The following is a 17830-nucleotide window of genomic DNA, read 5'->3' on the forward strand; positions in this document are numbered from 1 at the left end:
AGCTTGGAGAGGGAGCCCCCACCACAGGAGCAGGGACGTTAACCTTTCTGTGCTGCAAGTGGAAAATCCAGCTTGACGCTCTGGTCCCTAGGAATTTGTACCAGAGAGGATGGGGAGCATCAGTGAGTTTGCTGTGCAGTGGGAGCCCTCCCCGGCTCATTCCTCTCCAGACTGGTGTGTTACAAGCCCTGTTTTGTTTCATTGCTACCAGATTAGCTGTCTAGTGGCTTGCAGGCTCATACTTGGTTTTACCACTGCTTTCCTGTTCTCTCATCTGGCTAGAGGTGTATTAACCCTTCTATCTTGGTGCTATCTGGATGTGAAATTGACTGTGTATTTTACATGTGGGCTATTCCATAAATCCCTCTGGACCCTGGGCTGCAGGTGAACATACCTGCATCCCTTTAGCCTGTTGCAGAACCATCGAACTAGGGGATTCAACCACTTGCTGTTTTATCTGCAGCATGCTTCAAAATAAATCCCTGCAAATTAATACAGCAATTTGGTTCAGGTTGAGCCTTAAAGTTGTCAGACAGGCAATGCAAAACCTCATTTGTTGTAGTGGGTCTGCAAAGTGTGCAGGGCCACAGCCTTGCTGTCGGTTACAGTGTTCTTATCTGCTTGGAAGCTCCCTTAAATCAGCCAGGCAAATATTTTCATTGTTTGGACCTTGTTCTTGCGATTTGGGGTTTTAAAACAATTCTTTGGACCTCATTCTTGCAGCTTGATTTTAAAACAATTCACCTTTTCCTCCTTTCCCCAGATTGTGATAGAGGGCCTTGCATGGGACTTTTTTCGTAAACTTGGGTGCAGTTTATCAGGGATTTGTGGAGCTGTAGCTGCTCAACTTTTGCAGTAAGTTTTGCCACTTAGCGCTGATGGTCATACTAGTGGTTTTAGCTGCAGAGAGGTGCCTGAAGCAGTTTTTTGGGGGAAGAAGGCAAAATCCTGATGGCAGCAAAAAGCCAATTGGAAAGCAGGATGTGATCTTTGTTGGGGTGTGTGTGGGGGAAATAACGGAACACGATTTACGCTTCATGAGAAATTAAAGCCTGTTCCACCCTCTGGACAACTGATCATTCCTAGATACGGAGAATCAACAGTTTCCTGTAATCTGCTCCAGAGACACACACGTGCACGCCCGCCACTGCCGCTCTGAGCAAAACACGGCACTCTAACTCATGGCCCAGCCCCTGCCGAGATGACTTTTTTTCTTTAAGGGGACGAGGAGAAATGCTAGATGCTGGCGCCAAGGATATTCCAGAGAGAGTAGTGTCCAGAGACAAGTGGTCTGGGCCTGAATGGGTATCATTCTGCACACAATAGTCACATTTCCTCACATTAATACCAAGGTCCTTTTTATGTCTTGAGGCACAATGCTGACCCACGCGTTCCATCTGATAACTCCTGTTTTAGCAGTTTGATGTCAGCGTGGGATGTTGGGCTCCTGAAGCTTCCTATACTCTAATGGAAAGTGGATACACCGATTGTGTGCTGGGGGGAGACGGCCTCCCTCCGAATTTCCTGGCGAGGGTGTTTTCAAAGCGGTGCTTACGAAGCCAAGGGAGGTGCGGGGGGGGTTTGAGTAGTGCGGGTGGTTCTGCACGAAGGCAGTCTTCTCCCTTGTAGGTGCTTCACCTTGCGTTTGCTTTGGGGCAGCTTCCCCTGGGATTTTGAGTGCCCTGTCCCTCCTGTTGGCATGGAAAAATACACCTGTTTCCCCTGCCCCAAACTTAATGACAAAACCTACTGCAGCTTTTTTTTTTTTAAAGTTTTTGTAGTGCGTGCAAAACAAAGTTGGGGATGTGACAAATCACACAGCACTTGGTACTCTTATCTTGTCCCTGCCTCTGTGTGAGAGCTCTGTTCAGTCTGCCTTTCTTTCCAATTCCTCCACAATGGCCAGAGGTGTGTGAGACAATAGTCCTTCACCTGCCCAGCCATTGCGGTGTCTGTGCTGGGAATTACTCAGGTGAGGATTTCCTCCCTGTCCTGCCTGCTCCTTTCAAGCCTGCTCCAGAAAGTTGCAGCTTGTTGCTTATTCCCACCTGCCTTTTACCTGGCTGTTGATTTAAGAGGGATGAACCCAGCTGATTCTAGGCTTTCTGCTGCAGCTCAGCCCACCACCCTATCACTGGAACGTGGGGTAGTTGGGGCATGTTTATTTATCTAATAATATTTAACCAAAATTACTCAAGTATGATGGGGATGAGTCCGGACTCAGCACAGCCACAGCAGGACAGCAAAGCAAAGGATACCCTTGAGATCGTGCTTGTGCAATCCCTCACTGCCAGTGACGAGTTAGAGGTATCTCCGCTGCTTCTAACAAGCTCCCTATGTGCCACATGCTGGTGTTTTGTGTGTTTTTTTTTTTTTTTAAGGCAACAGATTCTAAAAGCAGAACAGTTTTTGCTGCTCACAATGCGGTTGAGGCTTAGATTAGCTCAGACCCCTGAAGAAGTCACCAATGCCTGGATAAAATAGCTTTTTTTTTTTTTAAGTAATAAAACCCCATCAAGTCAAACCTTAAACCTCAAGCCAGATCCTTGATATTTTTCTGAGAAAGTCAAGGAAGAGCTACTGTTGTGTTCTGCTCTGATTTATTAGACTGTTTACCATGCAGGTGCACTGAGGAGTGTATGTAGATCTAAAGTAACATGCACTGACACCTGCACAGCCAAAAAGTTCCCACTCTGTGATTTCCACTCCTTTATCCCAAAGAAAAATGGTCTTAAGATGCTGCAGACATTCAGGGGTGGCTTTGCCTAAAGATGTTTAGGTTTTCTCAGGTGTTAAGGGCAGCACTGGGGACCTGTACAAGGGAAGGGATGGAAAGGGGATCTTAAGTGAAAGGAGATCTCTTAAGGCAAAAGGTGAAATGCCTTAAACTTTGTCATATGACTCTCGTGGGTTTATTTTCAGGGTTGTTTTTTTGCATAGAAGATGTCATTATCTAAACAGGGGGTGGAGGGGAAGTGGGTAAGGGATTTCATTTCTCTGGGTTGCTATCAGGGATGTTATGTAAAGGGCAGCTGGGATGAAACTGTTTTGGAGTATAGTAAATAAATTTCCTGCCACATTTCTTGTGTCCAAGTATTATATCTCCTTGTTCATGTCAAAGCTGGATGGGTCCTGTTCTTCTGCAAGTGGTGGGAAATAAAAAGTGGAGGCATGCCACAGTGCCCTGGCAGGGCTCTAATTGTGCTGACACAAGGCCATGAGTGTAAGTCTAATGTTGGCAACTCATCAGTGTTGCTAAAACTGAAGTGAACTCCCAGCAAGTTGCTTGTAGCATATTCAGTAATGCTGCGTGCTTGTGTGCATGCATCCTAGAAATTCGGGATATGCGTGTCGCCTTGATGTGGCTGCCAGGGGCTGTCAGAGATGCGTTGCTGACTTTTTGGTTTTCCCCTGGGCAGAACCTGGAGCACAGCCTAACAGATAAGGTCGCCCACCCCTGGCAGCTCTCCTTTTAACTGTGTGTGTGATGACAGAGACAATAATGCCCGTAGCTAACTCGCTTGCCTAAAATAGACTTTTGCAGCCTGCTTTGTCCAGTGAGGAGGATCACAAAAATAGAAATGGAAATTTTACATGGTCCTGACCTCTTCTTTCTGTTTAAGTATACTTAATTCTGACATTCAGGTGTGAAGTCTTAATTATTACTCCTGGTGGTGAGACATAACTGATGATTGATGGATAGTTTCTTCCTTGTCAGTAGAGGGTGAATCCATGGTTTTCTGTATCCTTTTTTTTCTCCGTGAAGGGCTACTCCATGGAGGTGCAAGGGTCAAGGGTGTTGTATCTTTTCAGTTCCCCTATAGCTGGAGGGAAGCTGTGGTAGTGCCATGAAGACAGAAAAAAATGGGTGGCAAGCTGGTGGTGGTTGGTCTTGGGCTTTAGCCAAGCTATGTCCCAATGCATGTGTCACGGGCAACCTCATGCGGGTTTTTATCCTGCATTGCCTAGTGGGTTCCCCCGCAGTAAGTAAATGGGTGGTTCCTAAGCCAGGCAGAAGAGCACTTGGGAAGCCTGTGTATTTCTCCCTTCCCTGCCCCCCCCATTTTTCATGTTCCAGTGGATTTGCTACTATCCCTGAGTAATGTTATAGCACTCCAGTGGGCCTTTAAGATAACAGCCCAGAACTGGGATGGCCATATCCAGCTATATCCTTTCCCTGAATCGAGTTTGAGCGGCATGTTGCTTGGATGAAATGATGAATGAGGCTCTGGGCCTTCCAAAGCATCACATCTGTACCCAGTTTGAAAGATTCTGGTCTAACATAGTTAGGTGGTTTTGCTTGTGTTGGCAAAGCAGCACTCGGTGCTCATCTGTGATAAGTACCTGAGAGACCTGTCAGCAGAGAAGATTGATACATGCTTGAAACTGATAAGAGGAGCCAAGAGTTGCTGCATGGTAAAAAGACGTGAATTTCTGTTGTGTTTGCATGCATCTGTAAGGGCAGACTGCAGATATGCAGATATCTTTTTAGCATGTGCTTGCTATTGTTCAGGGTTGTGGGTGTTTTTTGTCTCTAGAACTATTTCTTGCAAGAGCAGAAAAACCAAAACATGTTTTCTCGTCAATGAATATTTATGGCTTCCAAATCTTCCAGCATACTTTTGCATGTGTAATTAGGCTGTAAGTTGAGTAAGCGAGCATTGGAGAACTACAAATGTAAGAGCCTGGGGAAAATGCTTGATGTTTCTGGTTTATTTGGGTGTTTGCTTTTTAATAATAAATAGCATTTTTTAGATGAAACAACTTGTGTTTTTCAAAAGATGTGTCAACTAGTAATAATTGAGACCGTTGCACCAGCAGACTTGTCTACTTAAGTGATGCTTTTAATCACAAGTGCAGCAGCCAAGTGAACTTTGGAAGAAGTTGGGTGATGTAACCAAAGCCTCTGAACCATCTTATTTTGTTTAGTGGGAGACGAAGGCAATCCTTTGCCTCTTCCCTACTGCAGTCAACTCTGCTCCCAGTTTTGAGTTGCAGCCTTTTAACCCCACTGTGGACATGATTTGAATTCCTGTTTGATCAGGGGAGGTTTTGGTTAAAGCAGCTTTCTGCATACAAAAAATAATTGCTTTTTTTTGAGTTCTGGTGTTTTCATGTGCGTTGCATCCTCAGTCAGCTTATTTTTGGAGAGTAGCAGGGCTGGGCTTGAAGGTACCTGTGTGTGTGGTCAGCAGTTCTTGTAGATTAGGATTTGGAAGTCCAGGTCTGGAAAGGAAGCAAAAACCTCATCTGAATAGCTGTAACTGTGTTACATCTTGGTATTTTTCCACAGCTTGGCCTCTGGAAAAGTTTTTGGTCCTCAGTGTTTTTTTCCATGCTGTTGCTGTGCTCACTTGAATGAAAACTGTTCATGTGTTTCATGTATAATTTTAGTAGCAGCTCAGACTTGAGGGTTTTTTGGACAATGGGAAGATAAGGACTTTGGAAAAGAAGGATGCACAGATAGTACCTTTGGTACTAGTGATGCTACAGAGAAGCTGTCTTGGCTGCAAACAGTATAGAGTGGGCTTGTGGCAAAAATAACTGGGTTTTATTTGTGTTTTTAGCTTATACCCCGAAAATTGCTTCATAGATACCCTAAGAAAATGTTAATGCTGTTGCTTGGAATTTTGAACTGGGAACTTCCTGGATATCCCTGTTCCCTGTATCTTGGCTGCATATTAAGTGATGCTTAATAGTCTCTAAACAACAGTTTTCTTTCTTAAGAGCTCTGTTGCTTTACACTTAGATTTATAGAGGCAGCATGGTGAGTTGACAGGACACTAATGTGCTCATCTTGGAGTCACTGCATGCGATCTCTCCCAGCCCGCTCCCTTGGAAGTGCCTGGGTGTTGTTGACTCTTTAATGAGGACAAGAATGGTTTCCAAACGAGTATGATTCATGCAATCTTAGCCTCAATCTATCAAACAACGATGCATTGGATTAAATGATTACCTAAAGGATTAGGAGTTAGATTTTTGGGGGGAGGTGGGGGGAGAAGCGAAGAATAAAAATATGTAGGGAATCCAAAGAGAAAAAGAAAAAGGGGAAAAAACAAACAAACAAAAAACATTAAAAAGGCTGTAAGATACAAACCCCAACAGATCAGATAATGCCAAAGGCTGCTTCTACACTTGGTCTACACTTCCAAAATGGGAAATGTAAAAATTGAATCTCTGCTTTTCTTTAGAGATCGTCCTCTGCCAAGAGGGCAATACTTCACCTTGTTCTAAGCCTTCTGCTTGGTTCCCGCTGCCTGTCAGGTACCTGCAATGGTAACACTTTTCTGATTTTATTTTTTTCCTCCCCTTCTAGCTGAAAATGAAAATGCTGGCTGCGTGTTGCTGCACACATCAAGGAAGGTAAGTAGGGATGCTGTGTGATCATTTTTATTTTTTTTTTTTTATCTAGAAGCAGCCAAAAGGATCTCGAAACACTCCATGGGGGTGGGGAGGTGGGTTTTACTGGCCTAAACAGAAGGCATATTTGTCTCTTTCCTTGAATTCCTCTGTCTTTATTTAAACCTTTAAAGGCCATGTGCTGCTTGTTCTCCAAACAATTTCTCTGTAATTCTGATTGTTCCACTGCTTTTTGTCCCAGACAATTCGTTGACATGTTAATTCATCACTTTCTCTTCTGCAGCTGCCTGCAAAGGGATCCAAGTGTATACCATAGAGATTCAGGCTGCTGAACTCCTCTCGAGCTGAAAGCAGAAACACCCAATAGACATTGCTGTGATTTGGTTTCCTGTTTATTCCAGCTAATCAGATTTGCCTTCACGAGGTTCGGCAGGAGTGAATTCCCTGGAAACACACAGTCTAGGAGGACGATTAGGAAACAACACTTAGTTTACACTTGCTCTCGAGATCGTAACTCAGTAAGGATAAGGTGGAAATGCAAAAAAAAAAAACCCAAACCCAAAAAACTCCAACAAAACAAAACCACCCACCTTGTATAGGCTGTATTACTACAAATCTCTGACTACGAAAGTATACAGAAAGTATGCAGAGAGGAAATAGGTTGATATTTAATACTACATGCAGTCTTGGTCTTTGGGGCTGTGAGCCGTGGCTTTTAGTTGTCTTGACTTGTCCTTCACCTGCCCGTTGGAGGGGCTGGCTGGCTGCGTCAGAACTTGTAGCATTGCTGATCCTGGGAAATCATATATTGTAGGCTTCGTTGAAGTTTGTAACTTGGGTTCTTAAATCAGGGTACCAAAGCTTTGGAGGCTTTTTAGGGAAGCCCAGAGAGCTCTAACTCTGTTTTCCTTTAGGCCTCCAAGACAGCTCAAGTCCTGAAAGGGTATTTTAGCAGGCTGAGTTCGTAGGGGGAGGAAAAGAGTAGAAGAAACCTCCCCCCCAAGTTTAAAAACAAACCACCAAACCCAAACACAACAACAAAAAAATATTTAAGCTTTGATATTCAGTCATAGAAGTTAAAATAAACTATTCTGTGCTCAGGAATGGAAATGTCTTTGTCAGTAACTTGTCTTGTCTAATATTAGTGCCAAGGTTCTCTGAGTTGTATACACTTGATGGAAAGTAACCTAAGAACTTAATCACTTAATGTGCAAGTTCTAAGCCCAAATCCAGTATCTGCCTCTGATAAGAAATAGTTGGAAACTTCTAATGTGTGTCTTTTCTATTTTATTTTTCCTTTTCAGAGCTGTAGGATTCTTGCTTTTCTAGCCTGTAGTTCATGCTTGAGCATTTTAGTGTGCTGTTGAGCAAGAAATACCAGAGAGCTAGCATGCTTTATCAGGACTTGAGAAAAGATGCTATTGCCAGTTTTTTGCCTCCAGGGAGGACAAGTGGAAATTTTGTGTTTCAAATGCAAAGGAAATTAGGACCTGAGTCATGGAGAAGATAGCTCCAAGTGTCTGGAAAGGAGGGAATCACTAGAAGTAGTCAGATCAGAAGTTTTGTCCTGGAGACATTTTCCTGCTAGATTGTCCCCATCTCTTGTGGTAGTCTGTGGTTCTTGTGCCTGTTTGAGAGTGCTGGAAGGGCAGTCTGTGTCTTGGGCAAGTTGCTATCTGGCATTGCACTTGGTAGACAGAAATAAGGAGCAGTTATTTGACATGGTTTGAACTATTAATGACCATCATAGTGTATTTCTGAGGGACTTGCCCAGTGCAACCATGGCAATGGCACAGGTAGAGCTCTGCTCAGGACAACGTGCTTTTTTGGACACCCCTTCTTGTAGTATTCTTGCAGTGTCTGCAAGGGGAGGTGGTCTCCAGAGCAGTCACCCAGCAGAGAACTTGCATTTTGGGCTGCCTTGTTGAGTCTTGAGAGCCCTTTTTTGCACAGATTGAGTGTGGAACTTTGTCTTATGGTGGTTGGCCAAGAGACCTGCCTGAAGTCAGAGGAGGCTGTTTCAATGTGTTCCGCCTTTGGCACAACAGCCTCTGTTTTTGCCATGATGCAATGTGCAGCTTTGCAATCAAGGATACCCAATGCAATTAAAGTGGCTATTGGGTAGCTGTCTTGAGTTTCTTGCTAAGCAGTTTCCAGCATCAAGTATCCTGGTGTGAATTGACTATCTAGCTAAAAATATTTGTGAAGGAGCAGTCATTAATTTCTTCTGAAACCAACAGGTGTCCTGACTGGAACAGTTTTGCTCTGAGCTATCTCTGCGGTGTTGCTGTAGCACTGCTTCCATTAATTTGATCTTGGTTTGTCTTAGGGAGCGATGTATTCATATCTTTTCATGGTGGCTAGTTGCCTTGTAGTGTGTGTATCTTCCCCAATGTTATGGGAGTAATAATAAGGGCAATACCCATCCTTATTTCCTGTAAAGGACTAGAAGCAGGGAAATAAACCAAGGCTGAGGTGTGGAACATGATTTACACAAGGCATTGCCTGAAGCCTCTGGCAGAGATGGAGCTAACTTGCAATAAGCCACTGAAAGCGCTGTCTTGCTGCAACAAGGAAATGATGCTGTTATGCACAGCTCACTGGAGGATCCGTGTTGATTGAGATGACGTGGGCAGATAATAGCCCTCTTCTGAATACCTTTGATTAACTTCTGCTGTCCGTCAACTTTTTCCTTCCACTGTTTTGCTTCTGGTGGCTTCTCTCACGCATGGGGGAAGTTGGTGACACAAAGCCGCTCTTTTTTTGAAAGCTCCTTAGCACTGTGGCACTTCTGATGCTCTTACCCATGGAGGTACAAGGAAGGTTGTCTCCTCTGCTAATCCACCTTGTTAAATGCTGTCTAGGTTATTTGGCCTCTTTATTGTTTGAACCTACATCCTAGGTTGGATTCTGTATGCCAGATGAGCTGAAATGAGTTGCCTACAGAATCATAGAATTACTGAGGTTGGAAGGGACCTTTAAGATCAAGTCCAACCATCAACCTACCCTGACAAAACCACTTCTAAACCATGTCCCTAAGTACCGCATCGACCCTTTTTTTTAAACACCTCCAGGGATGGCGAATCCACCACTTCCCTGGGCACCTCCTTTAAGAGAGGTGACTGCTGGTCATATGGTGACCCCATGAACACCAGTGTTACAGATGGTGATAGGTGTTCTAATCTGCTCTCATGCAATAATAACGTGAGATTGACTTGGCCACTTGCAGCTACATGATCTCTTTTAGATGGAGTTGCAACATAGCTGTGTCACTGTCTCCTTTCCTAAGAGCAGATGGTAACAAAGCCTTGGGGGTGGGAGCTAAAATCCTTCAGAGAATCCTCCTTCTCAAGGATGCTGTGTAAGAAGTGATTGATGCAAAGTAAAACAGTGCTAATTGCAATGGATGTGTACTGACAACTTGATAGTTGCTGTGATAATTACAGTAATTAGTGAGATATTAACATATTTTTTTTTCCCTGTGTCTAGGAGATAAATGGAAAAGGTATAGAGGGTATGTGAGAGGAGGGGATACATGATTCAGGCTCTGGGGTGGTCCTGTAACTTGGGGGAGAATTGTGCCAAGGTCCTGATTGTGGAGTTAACTTGGTGTCAGATTTGTAAAAGTAACTCAGACCTTGATTCTTACTGAGCTTAAGGGGAGCTGAGGGTTTAAATGTATCTTGACAATCTGGTCCTCAACGTCATGAATTCAAGCCTGGCTCGTTTTCCATTGGAAGGAAGATGTGTATAACAAAGTGCTGTTCCCATTTCTTCACTCAGTCTTAAGCTGTAGAAGGAAAGAACAGGACTGTCAGTCCTTCTTGACCAGTATTGTGAGTGCTAACTCTGTGTGTGGATTTCCAAGGACTGAAATGGGAACAATGCATTTGTAGTTTGATCATTCAATTAATGAACTTCACAGCTGGCAAATACAGAAAGGAGATGAGGTTCTGTAATACAGCATGGCTGTTTCTTCTGTCTCAAGGCCAACAAGTCTGCGAGAGCAGAGGAAATCAGCAGAGAGTTGAGACAGTATCAGCCTTTGCTGTCTTTTTTTTTTTACTTCCTATCACACATTGATTCAAAGCTAAATGTTATGAACAAAGGAAGAAAACTTCCTTGGGAGTGGGAACAATAGAAATTTAGGAAGAGTCAAAAAGGTTGATGGGGCCAGATGGCATTCCCCATCTCCCAGTTCAGGCTCCCTAACTGGGAGCCCTGAGGAGAGATGGTTGCCAGCTTGAGGAGAACTGGGTCAAGTTGCACTGAGATGCATACTGGTAATTTTTTCACACTGCTGAGCTCGGAGTCCATTTCTTCCAAATAACTTCTCCCATGTTTCTGCAAACTTCTTGAATTATTTCCTAAAGAAGATTGTGAATGCTACCTTAAGCTTTTTTTGGTTTTAGGGTAACTTCTGTGCTTTATCCTAGGCAACAAAACTATTTTTTTAATTGTTTTCTATGTCAGGGTGTAAATGGTGCCTAGGCATTCACCTATAGTGACTCTGTTAGGATAAAACTTGAAAATGCAGGCCTTCAGTGCATTAATGATACAACATAAAACTCCTTTTCTTCAATAATGTGATCTGAACAATTGAAGTGATTCTGGAATCGTTGGTTTGGTGGCAGTAACTTCAACAAAACTGCTTGTGACCTACACAGATCCTAGGCTTTTGCTGTTAGGTATTGTGTGCAGCTGTCTAATACTCTGACCCCTTCTTAACACAGTACCTGAAATTAAAGAATTTTGAGGAAGAAGTCAGAGCCCACCGAGACCTGGATGGGTTCTTGGCCAGAGCCAGCATCATCCTTGATGAAACAGCCACCTCCTTGGATGATGTTCTTCGAGAGATGCTGAAACACTTTGCTGAAGATCCTGAGAACATGGAGCCCAGCTGCAACTTTGAAAAAATCATGAGCACTTTATTCACGGATTCAGGGACCCCACGAGAAGGGAATGGTAATCAACGCTTGATTTGCTTTTGCCTGTGGGTTGCTGTTTAGTTGTCATCCTTTCCATTGGTGGCATGTTGAACGCTCACTACTGTATGATCCCCAGACTTGCATGTTGCACTAGACACTGGGGGTCTATTTTTCCATGTCACCCAGGCTGAAGGGTCTCAGGTTTCTGGGATTTTTATGTTTTGGTGGAGTCTTGCCCCTGTTTCATTAAGGTGACATGTAGTGGTGTTCTCTGGGTTGAAAAGTCTACAGCACTTCAGTGTCTTGTTTGTTTGGACCGATTAGGCATACTCATCCTCAGACAAGTATCCAGTGCTCTTCAGCAAAGAGACACTTGCTAGTGTCCCTTCAGAAACGGCTCCTTGACCTTGTGATTCTCCATCTGAATTCACACAGGCTGGGGAAGTTTTACTGCTTTGGATGAGTAATTGGTTGGGAAGTGCTAAGCCTTCATGTTGCTCCCAGCCCACTGGAAGGGATGAGAGGCATTTAGTTTTCCTCCAGAACATCAACTAGGGTAACTCTAGCCAATGTTGTTGGCTCATGTGTCACCTTAAGCTATCAGCAAATGTCATAGCATAGTCTAAAACACTACGTTTTAACCCAAGATGTAAAGAAGCTTAACTAAGCATTGTTTCTCTGTAGGCACCCATGATGTTTCAGAGTCAACAGGAATGAATACACAAACATGTACATCGCACCTCAAATGTAACTGTCACAGCCTGAGTGAATTTGTTTAACAGATATGTCAAGTCCTGAGCATGTAGTAAGCATGTTCATGCTTTGGTTACTTCTTCCTACCTGTCTTAGAGCTTCGCATTTATAATTTCTTTAATTTAGGCTTTCTGCCAATAAAGAAAAATTAAGCAGTGCCATAAAATAATCTGAGAACAGTAATTAGGAAAAGGGGGAGAGAGGGCAGGGGAGTCAAAGACATCTCTTCCAGTCCTCTGTGTGTGTTAAGTAATGCTAATCTAATAATCTAATATTGCAGTAGGTTGATGTTGGGAGGAGAAAACAGCTCTCTTCCAAGCTGTGAATAGTTTAAGGACAGAATTCAGAAGCATCAGGACAAATGTTTCCATCTTTCTCTGTCACCCCCTGCCCTTGCATCAGTCTACTGTGCAGATAAATAAGTATGCTTGGTCTTAGTACTCAGCTTCCATTTGAAGGGAAATGTCATTTGCAGTTGCAAACCAAAGATGGACAGCCTGTAATGTTTCCCTCTCTTCTTTTCCTAGTTCACCTCTTATCAGATACAATTCAAGGGGTCACAGCAACAGTCACAGGGGTGCAGTATCAGCAGTCCTGGCTCTGTATCATGTAAGTACCTGGGTTAGATTAGCAGAATCCACTAGCTGCTCAAAACTTGTAACTTTTACTCCTGCTGGGAAGAATAGTGGTTCAGAATGTGCCTTTGTAAATTGGGATGGTGGTGCCCTCTCCATATATGCATCCTGGCCTGTGGGATCTCAGTCTCAGCACCGGACTCCTCTTTGCAAATGCTCTAGCAGCAGCCTGAGCAGAGACGACCACAGTCTCTACAGACCATTAAGCTCTTGAATGCTATCAAAATCTGGTGTTAACAAGCTAAGAATGCTGGAAAAAAAAAAATAATCTGAGCCAGAAAATGCTAGTTACTGAGAAATGTTAATGAGAGGAACTTCTGAAAGGGACAACAAACTGGTTCATGGACTACTTTGCCTGCCAAAGTCTGGGAACTTGTACCAAAAGATTTCTTAGGTCCTTTCATGAAAACATCTAAACTTTGTAACTGAAAAATGAAGTCAGAAATTCTGACACTATTTAGACATGGAATACTTTGTGTGACAATTCAGACACTGGTTAATTTTCAACACTGTTAAACGTTGGAACAGACCCTTAAGACAGTAAGAACTCTGTCACCTGGGATTTGATGAGACGTGGTGGCTCCATCCTAGCTTCCACTTGACCAAAACAAAGTTTTGAAATTATTGTCCTGAAGTCAAGTGTGTTGGGTGAGCCAAAATGTCCCTTCACAGAGGAAGGCCAGAACCTGTCCCTGAGCCAACCAAAGCAATGTGATTTGACTGCTGTTGCTTTATGCGTATGCAGTCTCCGAGTCAAGTTGTCAAGAAATATGTTAATTCCCAGAGAAATTACTAGGTTATGTTGGATAGGTGCGTAAAGGCTCAGGGAGTTTGTGCACATATTCTAGCCTTCACAGTCAGTTTGATTGCTAGGACAACTGTCAATGGTTTTCCTTCTACTAGCAGTTCTCCTACCCTTTACTTATGGCTGGGGAAAAAAATATAGGGTATTCTGCCTTGGAAATGGATGATTTGGAAGATGAGGGGGTGGGGGAACAACACAAAAAAAAATTCAAAAAAGCACCAACAGACAACAAAAAACCCCACCCTTCTTTCTAATCTCTTATGAAAGAGAAAAATGTGGTCTCTGTGTAAAAAGATAACTATTGTATATCAGGGCACTGTTCTGTGAAAGAAGTAAACTGGATAATGTCTATGCTGCATGTGCTACTGTCAGCTCTACCCTTACGCCTGGTATGCCCAGAGCAGCTTGCACAAAGAAGATGAGTCAAATGGTCTTTCTGTACTGATCAACCCAAGAGGGCTTTTGAGCAGTTTTCTCCCTTTTGGGTGCCATAGGTAGGATAGCAGCAATGAGGATACATACATCCTAACCTAGGAAGGGTAGAGGGTGGAAGTTTCTACTGTGGCATGTGACATGGCTCTGTGGAGGACTTTGGAGAGTGTTGAGTTAATAACAAAGGGTTTCTAGAGGTAACAATGAGTGCTGTGACTATATAAATGAAGCTGAAAAGCGTAGGTTCAGCCTTTCTGTAGAAAGTATGCCAAAGCTTTAAATGCATCCACGTGAGTAATACTAGCTTCCATGACAAGACATAATTTGAAAAATAAGCTTACAGCCTGAAGGTGTCTTGTGCAAAACTTTCCTTGTTTCTTCCTTTTGTTACTCTGAAGAGGGAGAAGAAAGTGGTGGGAAAGCAGCGATGAGTTATTAACTATAATTATCTAATTATTGCACTGTATTTCTGCTGTAGCTATTGTGCAACAGATTGTGAACCATATTTTTAGATCTTACATTTTTCTTGAAGTCAGATTGCAAAACAACTTCAAAAACTCTGAAGTAAAAGGAATTTGATGAAAAATTTCTCCATATGAGTGGGAAGAACCTTTAAGATATCTGCTGTTCTTTATCCTTGAATTTAGTCTATACTGTCTACTAAGTTTTAAATTAGCACTGCTGGGGGTTTTTTTGTGCACCTTAACTAACTTTTTATTCCAAGTGGATGAGATAGGCTTGAGTATCACGATAGGATTACATCAATGAGGAAGAGCAGCTCAGAGAGATGCTTTTGGTAGTGCTGCTTTTGCATTGATTTCAAGGGGAAATACTAAAGCTGAAATTAGCTTAGAGTCAGAAAGAACAAACTTGTGTAGGATATTCACTGAGTTGTGCAGAGTCTGGCTGCAGAAGAGCATTCCTAATGTACACAAAAATTTAGTTCTGTCTTCTCTGCGCTGGAGAGCGTGCTGTTCTTTCTTATCTGACTTATCTTCAGTGGGAAGAGTTGTGGGGAAAACAACCTAGGGTGAAATAGCTATTCTGCTTCTGCTGGAATTGGTGCTTGGCTGACAGTTTCAGGTCTATTGAACTGCCAGCAAGGTCAGATGTGCCATATGGATCTGGGCTATAGCCCCATGACAGAACAAACTGTTGGGGAATTGAAGATCTCAAGGTTTGAATGTTCCACAGAAGTCCAGGAAAAAACTGGCTTCTGGTTCACAATAGGATATAGGGCTCTTTTTTTTTAAAAAAAAAAAAAAAACCACAACAAAACCTGATCTTGCTGAAGCCATACCTGGGTATGTAAGCTTGTGGAAACCTTAAGACCCCTTGACTAAAATTCTACATAGCTGAGAGTAGCACAGTAGTTCATACCTCCCTAACAAGCAATCTTCGGCTCTAGAAGAATGAAGGTTGCTAGGTATTTGTATACGTGATGGGTTTCTAACTAGAAAGCGAATCTTCAAAGTTACAGATTACTTTCATCAGTCAAGGACGTGATCTCATACCTTAGGAACCTTGGGCATAACTCTTTCTCATATTCATAGCATTTGCCAGAATAGCAAGACACAAACTGGCATGGACATCTCTTTCCACTTCACTGAAGCTGCTGGTTGATTGTTTCTTTAGAGAGCTTGGGATGAGGGACAGCCAGACCTGCCCCCAGATGGACTGTTATCCTGAGACTTAATCAGCTATTTAGCATGAGGAAGCTCTGCTATTAGTGGGAGCTTAGGGAGGTACTTTTGTACCCCTCCAGCATGCAATGACTGCAGCAGATCAATATATTCTCCCAGGAGGGTGCTCAGAGTTCCCCATGAACCACCCAGAGCCTGGAGGAAGTAAACTGGGCGCTTTGTGTGTCTGGATCAGGAAAGGTGGGGAAGAAGCCCCGTGAGACCTATTGGTTTTGGTGTTGCACAGCTCTGGCTCCAAAAGCCCAAGGAAGGTCCCCCCCTTCTCCAATGGAGAGTATAAAGAGAAGTGGCTGTCATCACAAGACAAGTCCTATTACACCCAATTCTTTCTTTTACTGTCTTACAAATGGAGCTGCAAATGCCTGGTTTTCTATTTTCTTATTTTATTTTTCTTTTGGAGTGAAGGATACCTAATGCTAAAGATGTTAAAGTAACTGTTAACTGACTGCTGCTAGATCTCTCTCCTTGATCTCTACCTAGGAGAGACACCAGCTGAGTGGGTTATTGAACAAATGCTGCTTGAGCTGAGTGGAATTCCCCGGGCATTGCAACTTCCAGACTATATTCTTCTTGCCAGGAGATGGATATAATTGTTTCTTCCAAAGCTTAATCCTTAGAAAAACATGAAAGCAAGCTGCTTCATAGTTGGGATTGAGTAGTTGAAGAGCCATTTCCTTTCAGTGCATTGATAAGGCACGCGGATTGGTGAAGGACTTATTTTCAGTGCATTTAACTGATTTGCTAAAGCTGTTTTAACAGGCAAACCAGAGGAAAGAATCCCCTCTGCAAGAAAAGAGTGGTTTAGTGGTTTGTGTGCTCCGTGTTGCTATAAAATCGCTTACTCTGATACAGCGTGTAATTGCAATGATTCCTGTGGAGGAGAGTTTTAACTCGGAACAACACAGGTAGCCTTTCAAAAACAGGTATTGTGAGGTTATTTTGGATATCAAGCAAGACTGCTGATCAAATAGAGTAAAGTTTAAGAGTAATAACTTCTCAGATTTAATGTATAACTGATAGTTGTGTGAAACATGTTACTAATGCATCTCTCAACAGAAGTAATGCAAAGCCTATTTCATGTATTTAAGGATTTGTCCAGACCCAGAGGTTTGTGGATCTGCAGAAAAGCCACATTGCTTCTGATTTAACTGTTGAATAGATTTCAAACAGATAGGTTGGTTACTGTGTATTCCTCAGAATAGTCTCCCTTCTTTCAAAGAGCAAAATGGGATGCTGTGGGAAATTAAACAGTTCAACTGTTTAAAACAAATATTATCCTTTTAGAGGAATTACAAGATTTACAGTCTTGTAAACAAGAGCCTCTTCTGCAAAATTTATAACCATCATCTCTCAAGTGTTCTTTGGGTTCAAAGAACTGATTAATTTTTAAGTACCTGTAGCCACCCTTGTAGGGCTGTCCAAGGTTAATGCTGGAGAGCTGAAGCTCTTGCAGGTTCTGTGTTATGAAAAGGGAGTTCTCAAATTCAAACCCTTCATTAGGAATGATCTCCCTGAAGGACATCTGTTGGAGAGAAGGATGACTCGTTGCAGTGCTTGCAGCATGTGTACAGGGAGGAAGAGGTGCCTCCTTGTGCATTGACCTGTAGACAAGACTTTTCCCTAGAGAGATTAACCTGGTAGAGGGGATGGGTCTTTCTGGAGCTCAGCAAAGTGTTTACCACTCCAAAATAATATTCAGCTGGGAGTGACTTTATTGCTGAAACAACCCGGTGCCAAGCTGCGAGTGAGCTGGCTTGCTGGTTACAGATTCATTCCTCGCTTGCAAATTCTGGTTTCTGAAAGCTTGTGCCTGGAGCTGCTCGGTGGAGGAAGATTTATTTGCAGTGGATGAGAACAAGAAGTGTCATTGTTATTCTACATTGGGACAGGAAAAGGCTGGCTAGCTGATTACCTCTGCTGGGCACTTTTTCTTACTGCAGGGGATAATTTGTTTCTGAATTAACTTCCTTTCTTGCCCTATTTAAAGAGGGTTTCTGTTTCTCTTGGGTCTTCATAGTTTGACCCTTTTTATGATTTGTTTTAGAAATGTGTTATTACTCTGATAACATCTTGGGTGTGGGGCAGACCTGTGGCATGTGTGACTTGGTGTATCAGTGATTTTGGTGGAGCATTGCCAGTTCTCACCATCTGAGTGCCACACTTAATGCCGCTAGATACGCAGGCTGGAAGGAGGAGGAAGACAGCAAAGCAGGA

At 43.0% G+C, this 17830-nt stretch overlaps 1 protein-coding gene across 1 annotated transcript in view; it reads left to right on the top strand.

Annotated features, from left to right (window-relative positions):
- The window catches only part of SLC4A11 (solute carrier family 4, sodium borate transporter, member 11), a 90538-nt gene that overhangs the window by 28312 nt on the left and 44396 nt on the right, over positions 1-17830 (top strand). The window contains exons 4-7 of the mRNA XM_009882544.1: positions 6317-6363; positions 11094-11325; positions 11973-12035; positions 12569-12650. Coding sequence (XP_009880846.1) covers positions 6317-6363; positions 11094-11325; positions 11973-12035; positions 12569-12650 — 424 coding nt within the window. The remainder of the gene's footprint in view (positions 1-6316; positions 6364-11093; positions 11326-11972; positions 12036-12568; positions 12651-17830) is intronic.

This window comes from Charadrius vociferus, unplaced genomic scaffold, assembly GCF_000708025.1.
Source record: "Charadrius vociferus isolate BGI_N301 unplaced genomic scaffold, ASM70802v2 scaffold213, whole genome shotgun sequence".
Classification (NCBI taxonomy): domain Eukaryota; kingdom Metazoa; phylum Chordata; class Aves; order Charadriiformes; family Charadriidae; genus Charadrius; species Charadrius vociferus.